General features: G+C 44.7%; 2 protein-coding genes across 3 annotated transcripts in view; both read left to right on the top strand.

Moving 5' to 3' along the window:
• Positions 1-765: 765 nt before the first annotated feature.
• Positions 766-6,421, top strand: LOC135531533 (von Willebrand factor A domain-containing protein 7-like; the record flags this gene model as incomplete). Its single annotated transcript, XM_064959554.1, has 5 exons — positions 766-925; positions 1,169-1,261; positions 2,550-2,821; positions 4,488-4,781; positions 5,096-6,421. Coding segments are annotated over 5 exons (1,287 nt in total), but the record flags the coding sequence as incomplete, so codon positions are not given.
• Positions 6,422-7,082: 661 nt separating this feature from the next.
• Positions 7,083-21,820, top strand: part of LOC135531530 (coronin-6-like) — a 47,042-nt gene continuing 32,304 nt past the window's right edge. For both annotated transcript variants that reach the window (XM_064959551.1, XM_064959550.1), the window contains exons 1-3: positions 7,083-7,283; positions 13,748-13,947; positions 21,775-21,820. The exon at positions 21,775-21,820 is cut by the window's right edge and continues 77 nt beyond it. In XM_064959551.1, coding sequence (XP_064815623.1) covers positions 13,750-13,947; positions 21,775-21,820 — 244 coding nt within the window. In that variant the 5' untranslated portion in view covers positions 7,083-7,283; positions 13,748-13,749. The remainder of the gene's footprint in view (positions 7,284-13,747; positions 13,948-21,774) is intronic.

Below are 21,820 nucleotides of genomic sequence, written 5' to 3'. Positions count from 1 at the left end.
TTGTAACAAACCAGATTCAGCTTATCAAACAGCTACTCGGGTGTGCTAGACCAGGGTTTCCCAAACTAGGTCCCGGGGCCCACCATGTGCAACTCATACTCAAGCTTTGATTATTTGAATCAGCTGTGTAGAACTAGGGAAAATATCACAACGTGCAATAAGGGGAGCCCTATGACTGAGTTTGGGAAACCCTACAGTAGATTAGGGTTGGAGTTAAAACCTACAGGGATGTAGTTCTCCATAAACAGGTTTGGAGTTAAAACTTAAAACCTACAGGCGTTAGTTCTCCAGGAACAGGGTTGGAGTTAAAACCTACAGGAGTTAGTTCTCCAGGAACAGGGTTGGAGTTAAAACTTACAGGCGTTAGTTCTCCAGGAACAGGGTTGGAGTTAAAACCTACAGGGAGGTAGTTCTCCAGGAACCGGGTTGGAGTTAAAACCTACAGGGAGGTAGTTCTCCATGAACAGGGTTGGAGTTAAAACCTACAGGCATTAGTTCTCCAGGAACAGGGTTGGAGTTAACCTACAGGGAGGGGGTTCTCCATGAACAGGGTTGGAGTTAAAACCTACAGGGAGGGGGTTCTCCATGAACAGGGTTGGAGTTAAAACCTACAGGGAGTTAGTTCTCCAGGAACAGGGTTGGAGAGCCCTGATATAAAGGTTACATTTAAAAAATCACAAACATGCTCTCTATTCAGATAATTAGAGATGTACTTATGTCGTAGCTTGGGGCAAATTCCCATGTTTGTTGCTATGGTTATGGTGATGTCATCCCACAGGTGTGTCCCAGAGTAGTGGGGAGGTAAATGGGTCTCTGGCAACGATTAAAACTGTGGGGAACTTCCTCACACTGGGGCTGGACAGCCAAGCGGGATTATGGGAAATCCGTGTGTCGTCAACTGTGCCCTACTCACTGAAGGTCGTAGGTGAGTGTGACGATGTTGGCTTTTCTGGAGGGCATATTACACAGAAATTAGGCAAGTTAGCAACCATTCATAATAGTGTGCTGAACAGTGTGTTACATGGTATTTAGATTCGCAGGTTAAGTGTGTGGGTAACACATTGTTACAGAGTACCTCTAGTGTGATGATTGTTTATTGACAACTTTTGAGCGTATGCTTTTATTCCATGTTCAGAGGTCAAAGAGCTCTTTGACTTTCTCTTTCCAGGTCAGAGCGCCATCGACTTCCTGTTTGACTTTGTGGAGGTGTCCCAGGGACCTCATCCAGCCTTCGCTGTTTTAGAGTCCCGTCCTCAAGCTGGTGAGACAGGATTTAAACAAACAAGTTTGTTAACTCTTGAAACTCCCCATCCCGGATCCGGGATCGTGAATAAAGCCTCAGGCTCATTAGCATAACGCAACGTTAACGATTTCTGAAAATCGCAAATAAAATGAAAATAATGCGCCTACTCTCAAGCTTAGCCTTTTCTTAACAACACTGTCATCTCAGATTTTCAAAATATGCTTTTGAACCATAGCAATTCACTAATTTGTGTAAGAGTATGCTAAGCTAGCTTAGCATTTTGAGTAGCATTTAGCACGCAGAATTTTCACAAAAACCAGATAACCAAATAAATAAAATCATTTACCTTTGAAGAGCTTCGGATGTTTTCAATGAGGAGACTCTCAGTTACATAGCAAATGTCCAGTTTTTCCTGAAAGCATCTTTGTGTAGGAGAAATCGCTCCGTTTTGTACATCACATTTGGCTACCGAAACGAACCGAAAATTCAGTCACCAACAACGTCAAACTTTTTCCGAATTAACTCCATAATATCGACTGAAACATGGCAAACGTTGTTTGGAATCAATCCTCAAGGTGTTTTTTCACATATCTCTTCATTGATATATCGTTCGTGGAAGCATGCTTTCTTCTCTGAATTCCATGGAAAAATACTTGCAGCTGAGTTTTGCGCACCAATTTCGGCGCAGGACACCGGGCAGACACCTGGTAAATGTGGTCTCTTATGGTCAATCTTCCAATGATATGCCTACAAATACGTCACAATGCTGCAGACACCTTGGGGAAACGACAGAAAGGGCAGACTCATTCCTCTCGCATTCACAGCCATATAAGGAGACAATGGAAAACGGAGCCTGAAAAATCCTGCTCATTTCCTGGATGCCGTCTCATCTTGGTTTTGCCTGTAGCTCACGTTCTAGGGCACGCACAGAGAATATCTTTGCAGTTCTGGACACGTCAGAGTGTTTTCTTTCCAAAGCTACCAATTATATGCATAGTCGAGCATCTTTTTGTGACAAAATATTGCGCTTAAAACGGGCACGTCTTTTTATCCAAAAATGATATAGCGCCCCTAGAGTTTCAAGAGGTTAATTAACAGTTGGAGCACAGTGACACAGGGTGAATATTTACAGGGGCACCAAAATGCTGTCTATGTATGTCTGATCCTCCATTGTGGTTCCTAACATTGATGCTGATTTAACACTCCTAACTATTTTTTTTTTTTTACTTACAAGTTTCTAGCTCAGCAATAATGTGATTTGCTACTTGTACATTAGCTCCCTCCTCACCACATTTCTCCGCCCCAGGTGGTAATGCCACCCTGCTGGTGTCAGTGACGGGGAGTGAATCTGTGAGTCTGACAGAGGTCGCGCTGGTTGAGGCCTCGGGGTCAGGGGAGGTCAATGGAACCTTGGAATCAGTCGGCGGCGGGGACTTCCTAGTCACCATGGACAGAATCCCGGCGGGGGAATTTGTTGTGCGTCTGAGAGGAGAGAACAGCGCCACCACAAGGGCATTACCAGACAGCTTCCAGAGACAGTCCTCCACCCGCCTCAGAGCCTCCACTGTTATGGTGATGGTGAGTGCCAAGGTCAAATGTCAAGATTCAGAGTTGTTGAAGTCGCCCTGTGACGCTGGGTCTGGTAATTTTTTCATTTTTCCCTGTGATGGTTAGTGTTGGGGAGGGATCCTGGGGATACTTGTAGCCTACCAATACTGGGTAGTGAGTACACAGAGCTCCATATTCAGAGGAATGTATGACTAGAGTAGGCAGAACGTTCTGTTGTTTTCTATCTGGTTTCAGGCTGAGGCAGAACGTTCTGTTGTTTTCTGTCTGGTTTCAGGCTGAGGCAGAACGTTCTGTTGTGTTCTGTCTGGTTTCATGCTGAGGCAGAACGTTCTGTTGTGTTCTGTCTGGTTTCAGGCTGAGGCAGAACGTTCTGTTGTGTTCTATCTGGTTTCAGGCTGAGGCAGAACGTTCTGTTGTTTTCTGTCTGGTTTCAGGCTGAGGCAGAACGTTCTGTTGTGTTCTATCTGGTTTCAGGCTGAGGCAGAACGTTCTGTTGTTTTCTGTCTGGTTTCATGCTGAGGCAGAACGTTCTGTTGTGTTCTGTCTGATTTCATGCTGAGGCAGAACGTTCTGTTGTGTTCTGTCTGATTTCATGCTGAGGCAGAACGTTCTGTGTTCTGTCTGATTTCATGCTGAGGCAGAACGTTCTGTTGTGTTCTGTCTGGTTTCAGGCTGAGGCAGAACGTTCTGTTGTGTTCTGTCTGATTTCATGCTGAGGCAGAACGTTCTGTTGTGTTCTGTCTGATTTCATGCTGAGGCAGAACGTTCTGTTGTGTTCTGTCTGGTTTCAGGCTGAGGCAGAACGTTCTGTTGTGTTCTGTCTGATTTCATGCTGAGGCAGAACGTTCTGTTGTGTTCTGTCTGGTTTCAGGCTGAGGCAGAACGTTCTGTTGTTTTCTATCTGGTTTCATGCTGAGGCAGAACGTTCTGTGTTCTGTCTGGTTTCAGGCTGAGGCAGAACGTTCTGTTGTGTTCTGTCTGATTTCATGCTGAGGCAGAACGTTCTGTTGTGTTCTGTCTGGTTTCAGGCTGAGGCAGAACGTTCTGTTGTGTTCTGTCTGATTTCAGGCTGAGGCAGAACGTTCTGTGTTCTGTCTGATTTCATGCTGAGGCAGAACGTTCTGTTGTGTTCTGTCTGGTTTCAGGCTGAGGCAGAACGTTCTGTTGTTTTCTGTCTGATTTCATGCTGAGGCAGAACGTTCTGTTGTGTTCTGCCTGGTTTCATGCTGAGGCAGAACGTTCTGTTGTTTTCTATCTGGTTTCAGGCTGAGGCAGAACGTTCTGTGTTCTGTCTGATTTCATGCTGAGGCAGAACGTTCTGTGTTCTGTCTGATTTCATGCTGAGGCAGAACGCTCTGTTGTTTTCTGTCTGATTTCATGCTGAGGCAGAACGTTCTGTGTTCTGTCTGATTTCATGCTGAGGCAGAACGTTCTGTGTTCTGTCTGATTTCATGCTGAGGCAGAACGTTCTGTGTTCTGTCTGGTTTCATGCTGAGGCAGAACGTTCTGTGTTCTGTCTGATTTCATGCTGAGGCAGAACGTTCTGTGTTCTGTCTGGTTTCATGCTGAGGCAGAACGTTCTGTGTTCTGTCTGATTTCATGCTGAGGCAGAACGTTCTGTGTTCTGTCTGATTTCATGCTGAGGCAGAACGTTCTGTGTTCTGTCTGATTTCAGGCTAAGGCAGAAAGTGACCTGGAGCCTGGAACACCCTTTTCAGTTCTGTTCACTGTGACAACCAACGGGACCGGCGGATCCTTCACCATCCGGGCCACACACGACCGGGGGTTCCCCTCCTCTTCCCCTACAGACCTGACGCTAGTGACCGGGGTCAGTGCCAACGGTACAGTGACTCTCACGGCTCCCGCCAACACCGCATCGGGCACTGACGTCACCCTGACCATCGAGGCTGAGTCTCCCGGGGCCACCGACACTAACTATGCCGTTCTGCGCCTCTCAGTCGTTTCACCGGTAACTCTGTTTTTCTCTGTTCTGGGTGTAGAATTACCGTAGCCTGGTCCCAGATCTGTTTGTGCCAACATTCCACTCCGTGTCATGACAAGGAGTAGCAAGGAATGGAATGATGGCACAAACAGATCTGGTACCCAGGCTAGAATTACATCAATGATTAAAAGGAAAACTCATGTCTTTCCTCCAGGTTTAGTGTTGTAATTGTTTGTAATGTCTTTTTAGATATGTGTCAGACCTCAGGTTGACTTGCTAACGTCATGGCGGCAGCTAATGGGGATCCTTATAACGATGTCATTCTTTCCCCTCCCTTACAGGTGACAGATGTCAGCCGTCCGGTGTGCGATGTGGTCAGCGTAACAGCTAATTGTTCTGACGACTGCAGCCTGTCCGCGTGGGAGCTCTCTGCCAACCTGACGGACGGCAATGGGACGGGCATCGAGCACGTCACTCTGCGCCAGGGCAACGGAACCCTCAACACCACCACGGTGAAGGGCGCTGGGAATTGGACCGTGACTCTGGCAGCCTACAGCGCCTCCTGCTGTTCCCCGGAGGTAGAGCTGGTGGCGGTGGACAGCGCGGGGAACGTGGGAACCTGTTTCAGGTCCATCAGAGTCACAGTGGATACCACTGTCCAGCCGCCAGTCACCGATGCTACCACTAAGAACAGCATCACCGTGACTACACCAAAGGTTGGCGCCGCGAGCAGCAGCCATCCTCTATCCCTCTCCTCGTATCTCTGTTCCATCATGTTAGTCTCTGTCACACTCGTTTTGAGCCTCTAGTGTCACTTCTGGTCTTGAAAGATTCTCTGTTATAATACTGTCTGGTAACTTTCCATTATTGTGTCAATTCTAATAATAAATGCCATTTAGCAGAAGTGTCTTACAGTAATGCATGCATACATTTTATGTAAAGGTGGTCCTGGGAATTGAACCCACTATCCTGGTGTTGCAAGTGCCATGCTCTACCAACTGAGCTACTGAGGTCTAAGGTCATGCGGCTTTGTGTTTTTTCGATGGACCTCGTGTCATCTGTGTACCAAAACAAAGTGCCAAGGCAGTCTCTAAAAGGCATCCTGCAGGGACGAGGGCTGGGATGAAAAGACACAATAATAATAATAATATAGGACAAAACACAGATCACGACAAGACAAACAACACTACATGAAGAGAGACCTAAAGACAACAACATGGCAAGGCAGCAACACATGACAACACAACATGGTAGCAGCACAACATGGTAGCAGAGCAAAGGGCAAGAAGGTAGAGACAACAATTCATCAGGCAAAGCCGCTACAAGTGCCAGTAAGAGTGTCCATGATTGAGTCTTTGAATGAAGAGATTGAGATAAAACTGTCCAGTTTGAGTGTTTGTTGCAGCTCGTTCTAGCTACAGCGAAATGCATATGGTATTGATAAGTAATCATAAATAATCATAATGTATGTTGATATCACTGTCATTTCTTAATGGTCTATAGCGAGCATTATTAGGTATCAATAAGACTCTACTTCCTAATGTTCTCTGCTTAGTTACTCATGAATCAATATGTAAATATTGATTCTCTTTTGTAATGTCAGTCCTCGATAATGTGAAACATATTCCTCCAAAGGCCAATAAAATGAACTGAAGAAGTAAAAACAATCGTTTTTAAACTTCATAGACCTTCTAATTTGTTTGTACTGTCCCTTCAGTCTAATTGCAGCAAGTGGCAAGTGTTGCGTTTTGTCGCCCTCTATTGGCACTACGTGTAGGTGCATGCAGTACATCTCAGCACAACACTTGTCCGGAGAAGCACGCAGCTGTCGAGCCGAAGGAGGACAGATAGTTTGTGACGGAGTGACAGTTTCCGTTGTGTCGCTGACTGACCGAGGAGCACATGGATTTTGTCTGCCTGTTACCCTTAACCAGGATAGTTTAGGAAATGGCTACCAAATTGTGACCGCAGGCTTGTAGGAAAGCCAATTGGTCCATATAGGGCTATCTGTTTGAAAAAGGAAAAAAAGTATTTAGGCATGTCTGACGGTTTGTAGTAGAATATAGTTCACAATCACCGCAGGTCGTCTAAGTTTTAATGTGAGCCACTTTCCCACTCTCCCTCTTCAGGTGCTTGTGTAGAGCAGCCTGGCCCGTGACCAGCTGTCCCCGACGCGCGGTCCCAGCACAATATATGGCTCTTCCACCCTCACGCGAGAGATAGCCCGACACGGACAGGACTCTTTCGAAAATAGACCGGACCACTTTGACCCCCTCTCCTATCCCCCACACACCCCTCCCTTCAAACACACTCCCCTTCTCTCTCCGCTGAGGAGCGTCGTAGTTGTACCTCGCTCCCCGTTCGCCAAGCCCGCATCGACTGTACAAAACTGGACCACAGAGAACCAGATAAAACATTTCATTAAGCAGGGAGCGTTACCGAGAACAGAAAACTACCACGGGAAGGGGGAGAGGAGGATTCGGAGGTCAAACGACAGTGGCGATCCCCATCAAATACCGAGCTGATTGGGTGAGTTTCCTGAATGAATTTTGCCTTAAACCAGCCGTGTTTTAATATCGTTAATAGTCGTCGATGCAGTTGAATGGACAGCTTTTATCGCATTGCCAGTGTGTGCATAGTAATGCTGGGAAAGTCATAGATTGTGACTGCGCACTTTTTCTCCGGACAGTGGCGAGCTTTAAATTGTGATTGCTGAACTAAATGGAGCACGTTATGCAAGGGAGGGGGGGGGGGATTTACCCCCGCTCCCCCTCTCTCCCTATAGGGGTGAAATTATTAGGCTACTGGTTCAGGTTTCCAGATGTGTTTGTGTGTGTGTGTGTCCATTGGCCTCACATACGCGCACAAGGAGTTTGTGTCTGTATGTGCCGATATTATTGTTATTGACAGATCAGGGAGATCGGTATCATTCTACTCTTTGGGATGATTATGCCCTCTCCCCGGAGCCCCAGGGAGGTAGGGCTGGGGGGGTTGGAAGGGACAGTTTGACATGTCTATATTAGGTGACCATGTCATTCTTTCACCCTGTCTCGACAGCCATGCCATGCGCCATGGCAGAGCACAAAAAAATAAGAGCTGTGGCCTATCGGAACACACACACACACAAACAGACAGACAGACAGACAGACAGACTGGAATATTACAAACAAACGGAACTTGTCTACACAGTAATGGAACTAGTTTAATTAACTGATTGTAAGTCGCTCTGGATACGCACGTTTGCTAGGTGACTACATTTAGAATGTCATGTAAATTAAACTTTTATTTCTGGGATATTAACGAACAAGAAAGCTATGCATTCCTATATTTTAACTTTGAACCGTTTGTTTTTAAAGAATAGGCCTAATTTATTACAGTGTTACAAACTGTTGAATAACAAGACAAATGTCCCTAAAGATATCAGTACCAACGATGGATCCTTTTAAAGAGAACCTATTGTGATGGAGTTGGGTAACTAAGAGGGGATCATGCCTGTGTAAGAGTAAACATTTCCTGTTAGCATTATGTTCAACAGCGTGGTTTCTACTGGGGTTGAATGGCGGGAACCCGGTTACCGAGATTTACCGTCATTTACTGCCCAAAACCTCTTCCTTTTCCCGGGATAAATAACTTCAAGGAAAGGGGAAATTATAATAAATTATTTATATGAACAGCATGACGTTAAATGGAATTGTTAAGTGATATACAATGTCTAAGTATTGCTTCTCTACGGCCTCTGCATGATGAATCAACGCTCAGGGTGGGGACAGACAGTACAACGCATGTAGACCTGTCATCTCATCTTGGTAGCTTTTTTTTCTTGTGACAAATCAAATCAAATTGTATTAGTCACATGCGCAGAATACAACAGGTGTGGTAGACCTTACAGTTATTAATTCAGACCCATAACCATTCAGATGGTGGTAGATTATAGCAGTTGTTAATTCAGACCCATAACCATTCAGACCCATAACCATTCAGATGGTGGTAGACTATAGCAGTTATTAATTCAGACCCATAACCATTCAGATGGTGGTAGACTATAGCAGTTATAAATTCAGACCCTTAAGCATTCAGATGGTGGTAGACTATAGCAGTTATTAATTCAGACCCATAACCATTCAGATGGTGGTAGACTATAGCAGTTATTAATTCAGACCCATAACCATTCAGATGGTGGTAGACTATAGCAGTTATTAATTCAGACCCATAACCATTCAGATGGTGGTAGACTATAGCAGTTATTAATTCAGACCCATAACCATTCAGATGGTGGTAGACTATAGCAGTTATTAATTCAGACCCATAACCATTCAGATGGTGGTAGACTATAGCAGTTATTAATTCAGACCCATAACCATTCAGATGGTGGTAGACTATAGCAGTTATTAATTCAGACCCATAACCATTCAGATGGTGGTAGACTATAGCAGTTATTAATTCAGACCCATAACCATTCAGATGGTGGTAGATTATAGCAGTTATTAATTCAGACCCATAACCATTCAGATGGTGGTAGACTATAGCAGTTATTAATTCAGACCCATAACCATTCAGATGGTGGTAGACTATAGCAGTTATTAATTCAGACCCATAACCATTCAGATGGTGGTAGACTATAGCAGTTATTAATTCAGACCCATAACCATTCAGATGGTGGTAGACTATAGCAGTTATTAATTCAGACCCATAACCATTCAGACCCATAACCATTCAGATGGTGGTAGACTATAGCAGTTATTAATTCAGACCCATAACCATTCAGATGGTGGTAGATTATAGCAGTTATTAATTCAGACCCATAACCATTCAGATGGTGGTAGAATATAGCAGTTGTTAATTCAGACCCATAACCATTCAGACCCATAACCATTCAGATGGTGGTAGAATATAGCAGTTATTAATTCAGACCCATAACCATTCAGATGGTGGTAGATTATAGCAGTTATTAATTCAGACCCATAACCATTCAGATGGTGGTAGACTATAGCAGTTATTAATTCAGACCCATAACCATTCAGACCCATAACCATCCAGATGGTGGTAGACTATAGCAGTTATTAATTCAGACCCATAACCATTCAGATGGTGGTAGACTATAGCAGTTATTAATTCAGACCCATAACCATTCAGACCCATAACCATTCAGATGATCTAAAAGCTAAGCAATAAATGTCCCCTCCCCAAAGTTGATTTATTGCAGAATGTTTGAGTTGTCTCTTATCTCCCACACTCCCCTGCAGAGGTCTGTCTTAGTCACACATTGAGTGATGAGGCTTTATTGATGGCCTGGTACTCAGGGCTCTATTGTCCCTCCATCACGCCCTAATGGCCTGGTACTCAGGGCTCTTTTGTCCCTCCATCAGGTCCTAACAGTCTGGTACTCAGGGCTGTATTGTCCCTCCATCAGGTCCTAACAGTCTGGTACTCAGGGCTCTATTGTCCCTCCATCAGGTCCTAATGGCCTGGTACTCAGGGCTGTATTGTCCCTCCATCAGGTCCTAATGGTCTGGTACTCAGGGCTCTATTGTCCCTCCATCAGGTCCTAATGGCCTGGTACTCAGGGCTCTATTGTCCCTCCATCAGGTCCTAACAGTCTGGTACTCAGGGCTCTATTGTCCCTCCATCAGGTCCTAATGGCCTGGTACTCAGGGCTGTATTGTCCCTCCATCAGGTCCTAATGGTCTGGTACTCAGGGCTCTATTGTCCCTCCATCAGGTCCTAATGGCCTGGTACTCAGGGCTCTATTGTCCCTCCATCAGGTCCTAACAGTCTGGTACTCAGGGCTCTATTGTCCCTCCATCAGGTCCTAACAGTCTGGTACTCAGGGCTCTATTGTCCCTCCATCAGGTCCTAATGGCCTGGTACTCAGGGCTGTATTGTCCCTCCATCAGGTCCTAACAGTCTGGTACTCAGGGCTCTATTGTCCCTCCATCAGGTCCTAATGGCCTGGTACTCAGGGCTCTATTGTCCCTCCATCAGGTCCTAACAGTCTGGTACTCAGGGCTGTATTGTCCCTCCATCAGGACCTAACAGTCTGGTACTCAGGGCTCTATTGTCCCTCCATCAGGTCCTAATGGCCTGGTACTCAGGGCTCTATTGTCCCTCCATCAGGTCCCAATGGCCTGGTAGACAGGGCTCTATTGTCCCTCCATCAGGTCCTAATGGCCTGGTACTCAGGACTCTATTGTCCCTCCATCAGGTCCTAATGGCCTGGTACACAGGGCTCTATTGTCCCTCCATCAGGTCCTAATGGCCTGGTACTCAGGACTCTATTGTCCCTCAAACCACTCTGACATCAATGCAAATGCAATTGAAAATCAAATCAAGCACTTCCTGAGAGCCCTGGCTTTTAGAGTTTGAGCTGAATAGGATCACAAGTTTCTCCTCATAGCTGGTTGACGCATTTTTAATTTTACCTTTATTTAACCAGGCAAGTCAGTTAAGAACAAATTCTTATTTTCAATGACGGCCTGGGAACAGTGGGTTAACTGCCTGTTCAGGGGCAGAACGACAGATTTGTACCTTGTCAGGGGTTTGAACTCGCAACCTTCCGGTTACTAGTCCAACGCTCTAACCACTAGGCTACCCTGCCACCCCGGATTGAAATGTGTTCCTATAAGCCCATGTTGCACAATATCTCCATAGTCTATGCTATGCAATTGCAAGAGAAAAAAATAAATAAATTCTCCAATCAAATGACCAAATCGCCCTCTAGTGGCCTCGTGTGGAATATTATTAATATGTCTCATAATTTCATAGTGTCACCAGAAAAGCACCCCCGCACCATCAGACCTCCTCCTCCATGCTTCACGGTGGGAAACACATGTGGAGATCATCCGTTCACCTACTCTGCCTCTCACAAAGACACGGTGGTTGGAACCAAAAATCTCACATTTGGACTCATCACACCAAAGGACAGATTTCCACTGGTCTAATGTCCATTGCTTGTGTTTCTTGGCCCAAGCAAGTCTCTTCTTCTTATTGGTGTCCTTTAGTAGTGGTTTCTTTGCAGCAAATCTTTGCAGCAATTCACGCAATCTCCTCTGAACAGTTGATGTTGAGATGTGTCTGTTACTTGAACTCTGTGAAGCATTTATTTGGGCTACAGTTATTTGGGTGCAGTTATTCTAATGAACTTATCCTCTGCAGCAGAGTTAACTCTGGGTCTTCCTTTCCTGTGGTTGTCCTCATGAGAGCCAGTTTCATCTTAGCGGTTGTTGGTTTTGTGACTGCACTTGAAAAAACTTTCAAAATTCTTGAAATGTTACATATTTTACCAAATTGGGCTATCTTCTGTATACCACCCCTACCTTGTCACAACACAACTGATTGGCTCAAATGTAATAAAAAGGAAACAAATTCCACAGATTAACTTTTAACACACCTGTTACATTAATTGAAATGCATTCCAGGTCACTACCTCATGAAGCTGGTTGAGAGAATGCCAAGAGTGTGCAAAGATGTCAGCAAGGCAAAGGGTGGCTATTTTGAAGATCCTAAAATATAAAATACATTTTGACTTATTTAAAACTTTATTGGTTACTACATGTTTCCATGTGTGTTATTTCATAGTTTTGATGTCTTCACTATTATTCTACAATGTAGAAAATAGTCAAAATAAAGAAAAACCCTTGATTGAGTAGATGTTTCCAAACTTTTGACTGGTACTGTATATATAGTGTAACATTTGGATGCAAACTCAAAATGTAATACATTTCAACTCTATATATGACATGGTGTAGGTGGCTTATTTTAAGCCCATAACCATGTGTGTGAGTTGTATACCTTTGTACAACACAATAGTTTCATCAGCTGTGAGACGTCTGCGTTGTGACAAAACGGCACATTTTAGAGTAACATTTTATTGTCCCCAGCACAAGGTGCACCTGTGTAATGACCATGCTGTTAAATCAGCGTCTTGCTATGCCACACCTGTCAATTGGATGGATTATCTTGGCAAAGGAGAAATGCTCACTAACAGGGATGTAAACAAAATTGTGCACAAAATCCGAGATACACAGGCTTTTTGTGCGTATAGAACATTTCTGGGATCTTTTATTTGAGCTCATGAAACATGGGACCAACACTTTACATGTTGCGTTTATATTTTTGTTCCGTATACATCACAGAAGACTGAAATATAACAAAACCGTTTGACACAGAAACACCAGAATTTCACCGGTAAAAAAAAAAAAAAAAAAAGTTTATTAATTATGATATTTATGAAAAATATCGACCCATGAAATAATATTCCACCCATGAGGCCTCTTGGTCATTCAACCACAGGAAAGGGCTACCCAATCCTGTGAACGGGTACGGCAAGTCAGGTGTCTATACTTCAACAGCATAGTTAGATAAGAAGTGTTCCTTGAATATTTTTGCACATGACATATTCTAATATACATTTCAGAGCATTATTATTTACCTATCCCAACATAGGCATGTATTAATTATCCCAACATTGGGATATGCATAGGCACTTTAGGAACTCATGCACTTGTGTAAACCTCATTAAAGCTACAACACTGTCAGTGTTCAATCACAACATGTGATGACAATACAACAGAACAGATGAACCAAAATGACATTTACGCTCACGGGTGACCAAAAATAACTATCTGAAAGCCACATCTCTAGTCTTTTGATATCGCAATAACCCAGCATTAATAAACCTGTACCCAGCATCAATTAAACCTGCACCCAGCATCAATAACCCAACAACATGTTGGGGTTGTTTGGATGACCCAACTGCAGAGTTACAGGCATTGGGTCATAGTGTATCTTCTCAACGGAGGAGGAGGGATCAGTCGGATGGTTCACATGATACAAGACCTATATTCATCATAAATTATGAAATGATTGATTAAATGATTGATTGATGGAAATTGCATATCTGAGATTGTCAATCTCTCCCCCCCCACCTCCATATTTGTCTTACCCTCTCCCACTCAACTTTATCTCTCCCCCCGACCCCTCCCTCGTCTCTATAGCGATGAGTCGCAGCATCGTACGACAGAGTAAGTTCCGACACGTCTTTGGCCAGGCGGTGAAGACGGAGCAGGGCTACGATGACATACGCGTTTCCAAGGTGACGTGGGACAGCTCGTTCTGTGCCGTCAACCCAAAGTTCCTGGCCGTCATCGTGGAGTCTAGTGGGGGCGGTGCCTTCCTCGTCCTGCCCCTCTCTAAGGTCAGTCAGCTCTTTAAACTAATAGCAAAGCAGTAACAGGCTGTGTTGGAAACAGGGTGTGTTGGTAACAGACATTGTTGGTAACAGACATTGTTGGTAACAGACATTGTTGGTAACAGACATTGTTGGTAACAGGCTGTGTTTGTAACAGGCTGTGTTGGTAACAGGGTGTGTTGGTAACAGGCTGTGTTGGTAACAGACATTGTTGGTAACAGGCTGTGTTTGTAACAGGCTGTGTTCGTAACAGGCTGTGTTCGTAACAGGCTGTGTTGGAAACAGGTTGTGTTGGTAACAGACATTGTTGGTAACAGGCTGTGTTGGTAACAGGCTGTGTTGGTAACAGAGTGTGTTGGTAACAGGCTGTGTTGGTAACAGGCTGTGTTGGTAACAGAGTGTGTTGGTAACAGGCTGTGTTGGTAACAGGCTGTGTTGGTAACAGAGTGTGTTGGTAACAGGCTGTGTTGGTAACAGGCTGTGTTGGTAACAGAGTGTGTTACTGTTGGTCTCCTCAGTCTATCCTCACACATCAATGTGTTACTGCTGGTCTCTTCAGTCTATCCTCACACATCGTGTTGCCTAAAATAGGGTTTTACCTTCACTTAGACTGGGAGAGAGAGAGAGAGAGAGAGAGAGAGAGAGAGAGAGAGAGAGAGAGAGAGAGTCAGTCAGGCAGGAAGTTAAAGCTTGGTCGCAAATGGGTCTTCCAAATGGACAATGACCCCAAGCATACATCCAAAGTTGTGGCAAAATGGCTTAAGGACAACAAAGGACAAAGGACAACAAAACAAAGGACAACAAAACTCCCCCTTCAACACCACCTCACGCTGCTATAAATACACACCTCTCATGGGTTGGTTGTCTCATTGTCTCAGCGGTTGGTTATCTCATGGGTTGGTTGTCTCAGCAGTTGGTTGTCTCATTGTCTCAGGGGTTGGTTATCTCATGGGTTGGTTGTCTCAGCGGTTGGTTATCTCGGGTTGGTTGTCTCAGGGGTTGGTTATCTCAGGGGTTGGTTGTCTCATTGTCTCAGGGGTTGGTTATCTCATGGGTTGGTTGTCTCGGGGGTTGGTTATCTCATGGGTTGGTTGTCTCATTGTCTCAGGGGCTGGTTGTCTCAGGGGCTGGTTGTCTCAGGGACTGGTTGTCTCAGGGGCTGGTTGTCTCAGGGGCTGGTTGCCTCAGGGGCTGGTTGTCTCAGGGGTTGGTTATCTCAGGGGCTGGTTGTCTCTGGGGCTGGTTGTCTCAGGGGTTGGTTGTCTCTGGGGCTGGTTGTCTCAGGGGCTGGTTGTCTCAGGGGCTGGTTGTCTCAGGGGTTGGTTATCTCAGGGGCTGGTTGTCTCCGGGGCTGGTTGTCTCCGGGGCTGGTTGTCTCAGGGGTTGGTTATCTCAGGGGCTGGTTGTCTCTGGGGCTGGTTGTCTCAGGGGTTGGTTATCTCATGGGCTGGTTGTCTCAGTGGTTGGTTATCTCATGGGCTGTTTGTCTCAGTGGTTGGTTGTCTCAGGGGCTGGTTGTCTCAGGGGCTGGTTGTCTCAGTGGTTGGTTGTCTCAGGGTTGGTTGTCACAGTGCTAATTGCTCCCGATCTTAACAGCAGTGTGTAATAATTTTAAGGTTCAAATGTGTGAATTCTTTAAAATAACTCATCCACCTGGTCAATTCATGAGAAAACATTGAGGCGAGGGGAATTTCGAGTCGCTAGTGAAGTCTACACACCACCTACACAGTCTTCACATGTAGCTGCCCTAAACTAAAATAACAATGATGCATAATGTCTTCTCAGCCCAGAGTTAACACTTGGTGGAAGCTCCTTTGGCAGCCATTACAGCTGTGATTCATTGTGAATAAGATTCAACCAACTTCGCACAACTCTTAGGGCAACATTTTTTCCATTGTTTTTGTCAAAATTGCTCAAGCTCAGTAAATTTGGTTAGGAGTCATTGATGGACAGCAATTATCAAACCTTGTCTCTGGTTTTCAAGCAAATTTATGTCAGGACTGTGGCTGGACCACTCAGGACAAGCCATTCTGGTGTCTTTGGCATTAAATATTTGGTGATACTCCTGCTGAAAATACAACTATATCCCAAGGTTAGATTTTCAGAAGACTGATGCACGGTTTCCACAAATGTTTTATATGGGCTTTGCGCCATTCAAATGGATTTTTATCCTAACAAACGCCCTAATCTCTGCCAGTGACAAGCATACCCATAACATGAGGCTGCCACCACAATATATCTTCATTTTTTGATTTTTAAAAATTAATTTGGAAAATGTTCATATCATTTTCTTTCACTTTGAAACTTATGGAATAGGTTGTGTAGATCTGTAGAAAAAAATCTCTCTTTTTAGATTTAAATTTAAGGCAGCAAAATGTGAAGACTGTGCAATAGGTGTGGAGAAAGTTTTTCTTTGAATGATGTTGGTATTTTCTTTGTAAATGTTTGCATTTGGTTGTCACATGGAATGTAGGGTTTGGTTGGTTTGGTTGTCACATGGAATGTGGGGTTTGGTTGTCACATGGAATGTGGGGTTTGGTTATTCACATGGAAGGTGGGGTTTGGTTGGTTTGGTTGTCACATGGAATGTGGGGTTTGGTTGTCACATGGAATGTGGGGTTTGGTTGGTTTGGTTGTCACATGGAATGTGGGGTTTGGTTGTCACATGGAATGTGGGGGTTGGTTGGTTTGGTTGTCACATGGAATGTGGGGTTTGGTTGTCACATGGAATGTGGGGTTTGGTTGTCACATGGAATGTGGGGTTTGGTTATTCACATGGAATGTGGGGTTTGGTTGGTTTGGTTGTCACATGGAATGTGGGGTTTGGTTGTCACATGGAATGTGGGGTTTGGTTGTCACATGGAATGTGGGGTTTGGTTGGTTTGGTTGTCACATGGAATGTGGGGTTTGGTTGTCACATGGAATGTGGGGTTTGGTTGTCACATGGAATGTGGGGTTTGGTTGTCACATGGAATGTGGGGTTTGGTTGTCACATGGAATGTGGGGTTTGGTTGGTTTGGTTGTCACATGGAATGTGGGGTTTGGTTATTCACATGGAATGTGGGGTTTGGTTGGTTTGGTTGTCACATGGAATGTGGGGGTTGGTTGGTTTGGTTGTCACATGGAATGTGGGGTTTGGTTATTCACATGGAATGTGGGGTTTGGTTGGTTTGGTTGTCACATGGAATGTGGGGTTTGGTTATTCACATGGAATGTGGGGTTTGGTTGGTTTGGTTGTCACATGGAAACCAACCAAACCCCATTCCATGTCACATGGAATGTGGGGTTTGGTTGTCACATGGAATGTGGGGGTTGGTTGGTTTGGTTGTCACATGGAATGTGGGGGTTGGTTATTCACATGGAATGTGGGGTTTGGTTGTCACATGGAATGTGGGGTTTGGTTGTCACATGGAATGTGGGGTTTGGTTGTCACATGGAATGTGGGGTTTGGTTATTCACATGGAATGTGGGGTTTGGTTGGTTTGGTTGTCACATGGAATGTGGGGTTTGGTTGTCACATGGAATGTGGGGTTTGGTTGTCACATGGAATGTGGGGTTTGGTTATTCACATGGAATGTGGGTTTTGGTTGTCACATGGAATGTGGGGGTTGGTTGGTTTGGTTGTCACATGGAATGTGGGGTTTGGTTGTCACATGGAATGTGGGGGTTGGTTGGTTTGGTTGTCACATGGAATGTGGGGTTTGGTTATTCACATGGAATGTGGGGTTTGGTTTTCACATGGAATGTGGGGTTTGGTTGTCACATGGAATGTGGGGTTTGGTTATTCACATGGAATGTGGGGTTTGGTTATTCACATGGAATGTGGGGTTTGGTTGTCACATGGAATGTGGGGTTTGGTTGTCACATGGAATGTGGGGTTTGGTTATTCACATGGAATGTGGGGTTTGGTTATTCACATGGAATGTGGGGTTTGGTTGGTTTGGTTGTCACATGGAATGTGGGGTTTGGTTGTCACATGGAATGTGGGGTTTGGTTATTCACATGGAATGTGGGGTTTGGTTGGTTTGGTTGTCACATGGAATGTGGGGTTTGGTTGTCACATGGAATGTGGGGTTTGGTTGGTTTGGTTGTCACATGGAATGTGGGGTTTGGTTGTCACATGGAATGTGGGGGTTGGTTGGTTTGGTTGTCACATGGAATGTGGGGTTTGGTTGTCACATGGAATGTGGGGTTTGGTTGTCACATGGAATGTGGGGTTTGGTTATTCACATGGAATGTGGGGTTTGGTTGGTTTGGTTGTCACATGGAATGTGGGGTTTGGTTGTCACATGGAATGTGGGGTTTGGTTGTCACATGGAATGTGGGGTTTGGTTGGTTTGGTTGTCACATGGAATGTGGGGTTTGGTTGTCACATGGAATGTGGGGTTTGGTTGTCACATGGAATGTGGGGTTTGGTTGTCACATGGAATGTGGGGTTTGGTTGTCACATGGAATGTGGGGTTTGGTTGGTTTGGTTGTCACATGGAATGTGGGGTTTGGTTATTCACATGGAATGTGGGGTTTGGTTGGTTTGGTTGTCACATGGAATGTGGGGTTTGGTTGTCACATGGAATGTGGGGTTTGGTTGGTTTGGTTGTCACATGGAATGTGGGGTTTGGTTATTCACATGGAATGTGGGGTTTGGTTGGTTTGGTTGTCACATGGAATGTGGGGTTTGGTTGTCACATGGAATGTGGGGTTTGGTTGGTTTGGTTGTCACATGGAATGTGGGGTTTGGTTATTCACATGGAATGTGGGGGTTGGTTGGTTTGGTTGTCACATGGAATGTGGGGTTTGGTTATTCACATGGAATGTGGGGTTTGGTTGGTTTGGTTGTCACATGGAATGTGGGGTTTGGTTATTCACATGGAATGTGGGGTTTGGTTGGTTTGGTTGTCACATGGAATGTGGGGTTTGGTTGTCACATGGAATGTGGGGTTTGGTTGTCACATGGAATGTGGGGGTTGGTTGGTTTGGTTGTCACATGGAATGTGGGGTTTGGTTATTCACATGGAATGTGGGGTTTGGTTGTCACATGGAATGTGGGGTTTGGTTGTCACATGGAATGTGGGGTTTGGTTGTCACATGGAATGTGGGGTTTGGTTATTCACATGGAATGTGGGGTTTGGTTGGTTTGGTTGTCACATGGAATGTGGGGTTTGGTTGTCACATGGAATGTGGGGTTTGGTTGTCACATGGAATGTGGGGTTTGGTTATTCACATGGAATGTGGGTTTTGGTTGTCACATGGAATGTGGGGGTTGGTTGGTTTGGTTGTCACATGGAATGTGGGGTTTGGTTGTCACATGGAATGTGGGGGTTGGTTGGTTTGGTTGTCACATGGAATGTGGGGTTTGGTTATTCACATGGAATGTGGGGTTTGGTTTTCACATGGAATGTGGGGTTTGGTTGTCACATGGAATGTGGGGTTTGGTTATTCACATGGAATGTGGGGTTTGGTTATTCACATGGAATGTGGGGTTTGGTTGTCACATGGAATGTGGGGTTTGGTTGTCACATGGAATGTGGGGTTTGGTTATTCACATGGAATGTGGGGTTTGGTTATTCACATGGAATGTGGGGTTTGGTTGGTTTGGTTGTCACATGGAATGTGGGGTTTGGTTGTCACATGGAATGTGGGGTTTGGTTGTCACATGGAATGTGGGGGTTGGTTGGTTTGGTTGTCACATGGAATGTGGGGTTTGGTTGTCACATGGAATGTGGGGGTTGGTTGGTTTGGTTGTCACATGGAATGTGGGGTTTGGTTGTCACATGGAATGTGGGGTTTGGTTATTCACATGGAATGTGGGGTTTGGTTGTCACATGGAATGTGGGGGTTGGTTGGTTTGGTTGTCACATGGAATGTGGGGTTTGGTTTTCACATGGAATGTGGGGTTTGGTTTTCACATGGAATGTGGGGTTTGGTTGTCACATGGAATGTGGGGTTTGGTTGTCACATGGAATGTGGGGTTTGGTTGTCACATGGAATGTGGGGTTTGGTTTTCACATGGAATGTGGGGTTTGGTTTTCACATGGAATGTGGGGTTTGGTTGTCACATGGAATGTGGGGTTTGGTTGTCACATGGAATGTGGGGTTTGGTTTTCACATGGAATGTGGGGTTTGGTTTTCACATGGAATGTGGGGTTTGGTTTTCACATGGAATGTGGGGTTTGGTTTTCACATGGAATGTGGGGTTTGGTTTTCACATGGAATGTGGGGTTTGGTTTTCACATGGAATGTGGGGTTTGGTTTTCACATGGAATGTGGGGTTTGGTTGTCACAATCAACTGTATTATCAAACATTTTGGGGACGCTTGTGGGAAATTCCATGGGTAACAGAATGACACTGGCTATTATTTTAATGAGCTCCGCCTGCAAACAAGACCAAATTTGGTTGGTCCTGACCTGACCAAATCTGTACCAATCATAAGACTTCTATGTTTCCCAGGCCTGGACACCACAGCAGTAGAGTTCAGTACAGTTCAGTACAGTACAACACAGTAAATTATAATGTACTCTAAACTAATCTCCTCTCCTGAACTATACTCTACTGTTTTCTAAGACGCATTGTTACGATAACTAGGAGTGGTGGGTGGAATCAGGCACAGAGAGCAAGGTTCAGTCGTTTTGTCAAATTTATTCCCCAGCACAACAAAAACGGTTACGCCAACACACAGGGCGTATATAAGTTGCCAGTCCAAACAATAGGACAGAAATAGTCCGGCGAATAAGGATATGAACAAAATAACACCATCCAACACAGAGTAACAAAAAACAAGCCCGCACAAATACCCAGCGGGCCTAGTGCCCTTAAATACCCTACAAACAAACCCTAATACGAAACAGGTGTACCCAATTAAACCCAATAACCAAAACAAACGGAAAGGGAATCGATGGCAGCTAATAGGCCGGCGACGACGACCGCCGAGCCCCGCCCCAACAGGACGAGGCACCATCCTCGGCGAGATTCGTGACACGCATTTTCTATCTGTTTGACCAGAAATAAAAGCATTTGTTTATCCCTGATTTTCAGAATGGAAAATGTTTTAAACATTTAGATATGCTTTAATTTCAGAGAATTATAGTCTAGACTCGTAGCTTTCATTTGACACCAAATGTATATGTTAGTGCCGTATACATGGAAATGCCTCGTTACAATCCAACCCACTGTAACCATGTTGTTAGGGGATAGATACATATTGTTGTTGCTAGGATGTAGAGTGAACTAACTAGATGTCTATTGTTGTTGCTAGGATGTAGAGTGAACTAACTAGATGTCTATTGTTGTTGCTAGGATGTAGAGTGAACTAACTAGATGTCTATTGTTGTTGCTAGGATGTAGAGTGAACTAACTAGATGTCTATTGCTGTTGCTAGGATGTAGAGTGAACTAACTAGATGTCTATTGTTGTTGCTAGGATGTAGAGTGAACTAACTAGATGTCTATTGTTGTTGCTAGGATGTAGAGTGAACTAACTAGATGTCTATTGTTGTTGCTAGGATGTAGAGTGAACTAACTAGATGTCTATTGTTGTTGCTAGGATGTAGAGTGAACTAACTAGATGTCTATTGTTGTTGCTAGGATGTAGAGTGAACTAACTAGATGTCTATTGTTGTTGCTAGGATGTAGAGTGAACTAACTAGATGTCTATTGCTGTTGCTAGGATGTAGAGTGAACTAACTAGATGTCTATTGTTGTCGCTAGGATGTAGAGTGAACTAACTAGATGTCTATTGCTGTTGCTAGGATGTGGAGTGAACTAACTACAGTAATTAGAGACTATGTACAGTGCCATGACGTCATCCTCCTGTCTGTCCTGTCCTGTGTGATGTAGATGGGTCGTCTGGATAAGAACCACCCGTTGGTGACTGGCCACGCTG

The sequence above is a fragment of the Oncorhynchus masou genome, unplaced genomic scaffold, assembly GCF_036934945.1.
Source record: "Oncorhynchus masou masou isolate Uvic2021 unplaced genomic scaffold, UVic_Omas_1.1 unplaced_scaffold_1628, whole genome shotgun sequence".
Taxonomy (NCBI): Eukaryota; Metazoa; Chordata; class Actinopteri; order Salmoniformes; family Salmonidae; genus Oncorhynchus; species Oncorhynchus masou.
The sequence above is the reverse complement of the archived record's forward strand: the minus strand, read 5'-3'. Positions and strand labels throughout refer to the sequence as shown.